This window comes from Lipotes vexillifer, unplaced genomic scaffold, assembly GCF_000442215.2.
Source record: "Lipotes vexillifer unplaced genomic scaffold, Lipotes_vexillifer_v1.1 scaffold36, whole genome shotgun sequence".
In the NCBI taxonomy this organism is placed as follows: domain Eukaryota; kingdom Metazoa; phylum Chordata; class Mammalia; order Artiodactyla; family Lipotidae; genus Lipotes; species Lipotes vexillifer.
Window position 1 is genome coordinate 1,120,931 of NW_006792448.1, and position 7,407 is coordinate 1,128,337.

Here is a 7,407-nt window from a genome sequence, read left to right on the forward strand (position 1 = left end):
CATCTTTGGCTAACAATGTAAAATGTTAGTGCCGGGTTTCCCTGGTGGCGCAGTGGTTGAGAATCCGCCTGCCGATGCAGGGGACACAGGTTCGTGCCCCGGTCCGGGAAGATCCCACATCCCACATGCCGTGGAGCGGCTGGGCCCGTGAGCCATGGCCACTGAGCCTACGCATCCGGAGCCTGTGCTCCGCAATGGGAGAGGCCACAACAGTGAGAGGCCCGTGTACCGCAAAAAAAAAAAAAAAAAAAAAAATGTCAGTGCCATTTTGATGTTTGATCCTTTGTCTCAAAGATGTACATAACTGTGCCTTCCATTTCTAATAGATGGAACAGTCCTCAGAGTTTTCCAAAACACTGTCTTTCAGATTATAATCCTCAAGTTGGCTCAAATAAAATTTTCTATTTCTTCTTTAGATCGACTATTGATTAATTTTTCCTTGACAAGAGGAACGGTAGAGCACAGGCGCGACCAAGGTAACAGGCGCGAGAGGAGTGTTCTGGCACGACCCCAGCCTTCTCCGCTCCTCCCTCCCAGTTACTCCTTGTGGAGATCGCCAACCAAACAGAGACCAGGACCAACCCCAATCCCCCTCCTCCCCTTAGCTTGGGACTGGAGAGCGCAGGCGAGAACGAGATGGACGGAGGGGCGCGAAGCCAGGTGCGCAGGCGCTGCAAGTCTCCGATGAGGCGCGGGCCTGAGTGGGACGTCGGCGCGCAAGCGCAGCAGGTCCCCTCAAAACGGGCACGCTCCTCCACCGGACTCAACACGCAGGCGTGGAGTCTTCCCCGCTAAGGGTTCGCGCAGGCGGGGTATTAGCGCGCAGGCGTCCCGCCAGGGGGCGGAGCCCGAGAGTTGGGCGGCGGATATCCGGTTCCTGGAGCAACGAACGGCGGCGGCGGCGGCGGCGGCGGCGGCGGCGGAGACAGCTACAGCTTCTGAGGAAGCGGCTGCGGAGGAGGAAGAAGAGGAGCTGGGCAAGGCGAGAGCCACAGGCGGGACCCTCGTCATGGGTCAGCGGACCTAGAGCGGTGGACGGTACCGGCCGGGAGCCGAGCTGGTGAGACAGTCGTGGGGGTGGAAATGGAGACCGCTCAGGCGGAGAATGGGGAAGAATTGAGGCTCAGAACGCTGACGGAGAGCAATGAAGGGCCCTCAGGCCGATGAGTGGGAGGAATGGCGGCGTCGGAATATTGAAGGGGAGTAATGGGGGAATTTAGAAGGAGGACTGGGAGGAATGGGCTCAGAAGACTGACAGGTGGAAGTGTCGGGATCTTGGACGAGGACGGAGAGGAATAGGGGAGGATCCGAACGCTGAGGGCAGATATTGGGGCCTCTCAGGTTAAGGAGAGAGAAATGGGGGTTCAGAACGCTCAAGGGGAGAAATTAGGGGCTCTCAGGCTGATGACGGGGAGAAATGCGTTGGAATGCTGAAAGGGAGGCACGGGGGTCTCATATGGAGGACGATGAAAAATAGGGGGTCAGAGCGCTGACAGTTAGGGATGGCATGATCTTGGCCCAAGAGGAGAGGAATGGGGTGGAGGGGTTCAAACGCGGAAGGGAGAAGTCAGGGTGTCTCAAGCTGATGGGAGGATGAGGACGCTGAAGGGAACTTTTTAGCTGCAGAAGAGCGGAATAGGGAGGTTTGGGGGCTTGGGAAGAAATTGTGGGTTAGAGCACCAACAGAGGGAAAATAAGGTGGGCGAGACTGTCAACGATATGGAGGAGATGGGGGCTCTGTGGCAGAGGACACAGAGGAAGTCGAGGCAATAATACTGAGGTAGCAGGATAAGAGGACAGCAGACAGGGAAGGAATGGGAGAGTTAAAAGACTTGAAAGAGAGAGATTAGTGACTCCTGGGTCAAGGAAGGGAATGAATGGGCGGTTAGGATATTGAGGGAGAGTTTGGGACCTGGGTCTGAGGACGAGTCGTATGGGGGCCTCTTGCGCTGAGGATGGGAGGACTGAGGTCTCTCAAGCTGAGGCTGGGGGGGAATTGGGGATTAGGACGCTGAGAGTGAGGAATGCATTGAGGATGGAGACCCTTAGGTTGAGGATGGGGCTACCCGGTCAAGAAGCGGGGGGAATGACAAGCTCCTGGGCCCAGGACAGGGAAGAATGGAGTGGGGATGGGGGTTTTCTCTTCCTTATATTGGCCAGTTGCTTGTGGCAGGTCCTAGATCTTAAACAAGCATTAATAGATCCGTGGGTTTGTGTGGCCTGGGGCACAACATGTTCCTCCCTAGAGCCTCAGTTTCTCCCACTGCCCCCTCCATGTTGCAGGCCGCTGCTCCTTCTTGTGGCCCCATGGCTGAGGACTGGCTGGACTGCCCGGCCCTGGGCCCTGGCTGGAAGCGCCGTGAGGTCTTTCGCAAGTCAGGTGCCACCTGTGGACGCTCAGACACCTATTACCAGAGGTACTGGGTGGGTTGTGGACAGAGTCAGGGGTTAGGGCTGAGCCTGGTTAGGCAGGGTGAAATCAGGGGGTGGGGTTAAATTATGCATATACAGTTGGTCCTTATTATTTGCAGATTCCATATTTGCAAATTTGCTTACTAAAATTTGTTTGTACCCCCAAAGTCATACTCACTGTGCTTTCGTGGTCATTTGTGGATATGCACAGAGCAGCAAAAAATAAGTCGCCTGATGCATGTGTTCCCAGCCGAGGTTGTACGAGGCTTTCTTATTTTAGCTCTTGTACTGTAAACAAGTATCCTTTTTGAGGTCTATTTAGTGTTCTGTTTTTTGCATTTTTGTACTTTTTAATGGTGATTTTGCTGTTAGTAGTTGCCCCCAAGTGTAGTGTTGAAGTGCTGTCCAGTGTTCTAAGTGCAAGAAGTCGGGGATGTGCAATATGCAGAAAATACATATTAAATAAGCTTTGTTCAGGCATGAGTTGCAGTGCTGTTGGCTGTGAGTTCAATGTTAATAAATCAAAAAGGCAGTATATCTAGAAAAAGAAGCGGAAATTTGCCAATTAGTACATGAGGCTGCTCCAGAAAGTGCTAAAGTAACATCTATAGTATCTGATGAAGCTGAGGAAAAGGTGTTAAAATGGCTAAATTCGCGGAACCATGAGATGATGATTAAAGTGTAGTGGACAGCGTTGTGAGGCTGAAAGCAAAGGACATTGACAGTCACGTTACCCAGGGTTATGAAAATGTTAAGCCTGTCTCAGCTAGTGCTGGCTGGCTCACACGTTTCAGTAGGTGATACATCGTGAAAAGTGTTAAATTTGCAAGTGAGGCAGGTTCTGCATATAAGAGACTGTGGAAGAATTTAAAAAACACCTGATAAGTGTTATAGTGGAAAAGGGTTATGTAGAAGAGTAGGTTTTCAGTGCTGATGAGACTGGCTTGTTTTACATCGACAAAGGAACCTATATAACACAGATGGCTTCCAAAGCTCCTGGCTTTAAATCATTCAAAGGCCATGCAGTTAATTATTTGTAAGAGGACTGTATTAAGCAGGGTGTCTTTAAACAGAAACACACATAAAACAAGGTTACATACTGATCAGCTGGCAAAATGTGACCAGAGGCTTACAGGAACCTAACCTGTAGTTCCATTAGGCACAGTGGTTCTGTACTCACTAATTCAGTGTTCAAGGTTACTTTATAGAACAAATTACTGTGAATAATGAGAATTGACTGTAAATACATGAAAATACATTTTTACAAACCAGTTACATTTAAGGATTTATTAGATCTTTTAGAATATGTTAGTGATACAGTTATTAAATTTCTTAAACTTTTTTTGTATGTAAGTTGTTTCCTTGGAGGAATATAATAAAATTGTACCTACAGTTACATTTATTTATATGTTTATAAATAAACATATGGTGTTTTTTAAATGTTTATATGTTTATTTATATTAGTTGTACATTTATCCACATATTTACAATTTTTATAAAACTTTCAAAATTTATAAATATAAGTGCAATGATCAAGAGCTAAAAAGGCCAGAGATTTTACCCTAATTAAGGCAAGATAGCAAGTGAATGTGTCGCAGTTCTGTGGATGCTAGTAGGAGATATGAGGCTTCTGGTTCAGAGATGAAAGACAGTTTATTACTCACAGCATTAGCAGTATCCAGTATGTCATCGTTATTGTGCCAGTTCCCCAAATTCTAGTTCCCACAGGGTGACATGAAGAGAGTAATTAATTAGCACCTACACACGCACTGGGTTGTGTTGTAGGAGAGGAACCTTGAGCTTAAGGAATCCAGTCTTTTATAATGTTAGGACAGTAAGGATGCCTTCCCTTTGCTCTGGAAGGACACCCTATCTCTTATCTTCCAAGGCTGATGCTGTACACATATCCTTGAAAAGATAGTTCATAACAAAGGATAGTCAATGCTGCTCTTGAAAGACATGTAGAAATGTGAGAGACCTGTGGAATATTGTCTCCCAACATCAGTTACTTATACTTTGTTTTGTATGTCGTTGCATTTATTTGTTTACATATGTATTTGTATGTATATCTATATGTACACTTATTTATATGTGTACAGTTGACCCTTGAACAATGTAGGGATTAGGGGTGCCAATCCCCTGTGCAGTCAAAAATCCACATATAACTTTTGATTCCTTAAAAAGTTAACTACTGGGGACTTCCCTGGTGGTCCAGTGGTTAAGACTGTGCACTTCCACTGCAGGGGCATGGGTTCAATCCCTGGTGGGGGAACTAAGATCCTGAGTGCCATGTGGCACGGCAAAAAAAACAAACACACAAAAAAATTAACTACTGATAGCCTACTGTTGACTGGAAGCCTTACCGATAACATAAATCGTTAACATGTATTTTGTATGTTGTATATATTATATACTGTATTCTTACAGTAAAATAAGCTAGAGAAGAGATTAAGAAAATCATAAAGGAGTTCCCTGGTGGCCTAGTGGTTAGGATTCTGGGCTTTCACTGCTGTGGCCCGGGTTCAATCCCTGGTCGGGGAACTGAGATCCTGCAAGCCGTGCGGTGCAGCCAAAAAAAAAGAAAATCATAAGGAAGAAAAAGTTCATTTACAGTACTGTACTGTATTTATCAATACCATAAGTTTACATCATCTGTTTACAAGATGAATTGCTTGTATGTCAGTACCTACATCAATATTGTCTTATATGATACAAAACATTGTAGATATTATACACATTACTAATACCAGACATCAAAAATGAAAAGATAATTGAAAAATTTACATTTATTTACAGGTATAACAATTCATGCATTGATAACTAAGAAGGAGCAATATGATTGCTTTATGGTAGGGTACTATAATTGTTACGATTGCTTCATGGATTGCTTCATGGTAGCCTCACCTGTACACTAATGAATGAATTGTAAAATTTTTATGGCATACAGTATTATAATCATATTCATAATACAGTATTGGGAATATTGTTACATTTTTAAAAACCACTTACCTGTGATGATAGGCAGTTTCCCTGATTGCCAGAGAGAGAGGCATACCATATGGTAATGTAATTCTTTGAAAGCAAAGTTATAAAGCAGTAAGAAAACTAACATGTTAAGTTTATATTAAATATCACTCACCTTATGCCTGTGTAAGTATAGGCAATCCACTTCAAGTCTCGCACAGATGAATACTTGGGTGATGAAACGTCTCATACAGTTCTTGCCGTACAGTTGTTAGATTTTCACACAAAGATACGAACACGATAGGTAAGTATTAACTGTACAGCCTGATGATTATTTACTGTTCGTTAAGTGGAAGTGGACCATCATAGAGGTCTTCATCTTTGTTGTCTTCACGTTGAGTAGGCTGAGGAGGAAGAGAAAGAGGAGGGGTTTGGTTTCGCTGAGGAGGGCGGCAGAGGCAGAAGGAGGAGGAGGTGGAAGGGAAGGCAGGAGGGCCAGAACACGCAGTGTAACTTTACAGAAATACATGGTAATTTCTGTCTGACCTTTTTGCTTTTTCACTTTTCCAAAAATGTTTCTACACAGTACCAATCTTTCTTCCACTGTTTGCTTTAGTTTGGTGTCCATATCATAGAAGGGTCCGTGTTGTAAAATAAGTCAAAGTATTCTTGAATATCGGAACCCTTCTGCTAGATTGTCTAATGTCAGTTTTTTTCTGGCACTCCTTTTTCTTCGTCTTTTTCCTCATCATCTGGCACTGGTTCGGCAGCATTCATCTCCATCAAGTCGTCTTGTGTTAATTCCTCTGGTGTGGTGTCTGATAGCTCTTGAATCCAAGATCCATGTCTTGAAACCCTTCATCCCCTCCCCTCTTTTTGCCGTATCCACAATCTCTTTCATGATATCCTTGATTGACTTGGTTGTAAATTCTGGGAAGTCATGCACAACATCTGGACACAGTTTTCTCCAGCAGCAGTTATTGTTTTGGGCTTGATGACTTTCACAGCCTTTTCTATAATGATGGCGTCTTCAGTGGTGTAATTTTTCCATACTTTCATGATGTTCTGTCTATGAAGGTTCTCTTCCATAGTGTTGACAGTCTTTTCTATAGAGTACTGTGTGTAATGAGCCTTAAAGGTCCTTATGACCCCCTGATCTAAAGGCTGAATTAGAGACATTGTGTTTGGGGGCAGGTGGACCACTTCGATGCCTTTGGTGTTGAATTCATGGGGTTCTGGGTGGGCAGGGGCGTGGTCCAATATCAAAAGAACTTTAAAGGCTGTCTGTTACTGGCAGGGTACTTCCTGACTTCAGGGACAGAGCATCAGTGGAACCAATTAAAAAAAGTGTTCTCGCTGTCCAGGCCTTCTTGTACAACCAAAAGACTGGCAGCTGGGGTCTGTCTTTTCCCTTCAGGACTCTAGGGTTAGCAACTTTATAGATAAGGGCAGTACTGATCATAAACCTGACTGCATTTGCACAAAACAGTAGGGTTAGCCTGTCCCTTCCAGCCTTAAATCGTGTTGCTCACTTCTCTTTCTTACTAATATATGTCATTTCTGGCATTTTTTTTTTGCAGACTAGGGCACTTTGATCTGCATTAAAAACTTGTTCAGGCAGGTATCCTTTCTCCTCAGTGATTTTCTTAATGGCGTCTGGGAACTTGTCTACTGCCCCTTGGTTGGCAGAACCCGCTTCTCCTGTTATCTTGACACTTTCAAAGCCAAACCTCTTTCTACAATTATCAAACCATCCTTTGCTGGCATTAGATTCTCTGGCTTTAGAGACTTCACCTTCCTTTTGCTTACCTTTGTCATTTGTCATTACAGTGACTTCATTTTTTCTTGAATTATATTGGAATTTATAGGTATGGCTTTCTTATAGCAATCCTGCATCCACATAAGAGCTGCATTTTCAGTGCAAGATAAAGAGGTGTTTTGCAAAAAATACAAGGTTTTCGAGCTGCTGGTGTAGCTGCAGCGACAGCTTCACGAATTTCCTTTTTTTTTTTTTTTTTTTTTTTTTTTTAA

General features: G+C 44.5%; 1 protein-coding gene across 16 annotated transcripts in view; it reads left to right on the forward strand.

The window, feature by feature from the left end:
• Nucleotides 1-924: 924 nt before the first annotated feature.
• The window catches only part of MBD1 (methyl-CpG binding domain protein 1), a 17,477-nt gene continuing 10,994 nt past the window's right edge, over nt 925-7,407 (forward strand). For 7 of the 16 annotated variants that reach the window (XM_007465577.1, XM_007465581.1, XM_007465576.1 and 4 more), the window contains exon 1: nt 2,290-2,417. In XM_007465577.1, coding sequence (XP_007465639.1) covers nt 2,308-2,417 — 110 coding nt within the window. In that variant the 5' untranslated portion in view covers nt 2,290-2,307. Of the gene's footprint in view, nt 1,061-1,115; nt 1,259-2,283; nt 2,418-7,407 lie in introns of those variants that run through there. The other 9 variants (XM_007465586.1, XM_007465574.1, XM_007465575.1 and 6 more) reach the window with 7 other exon arrangements.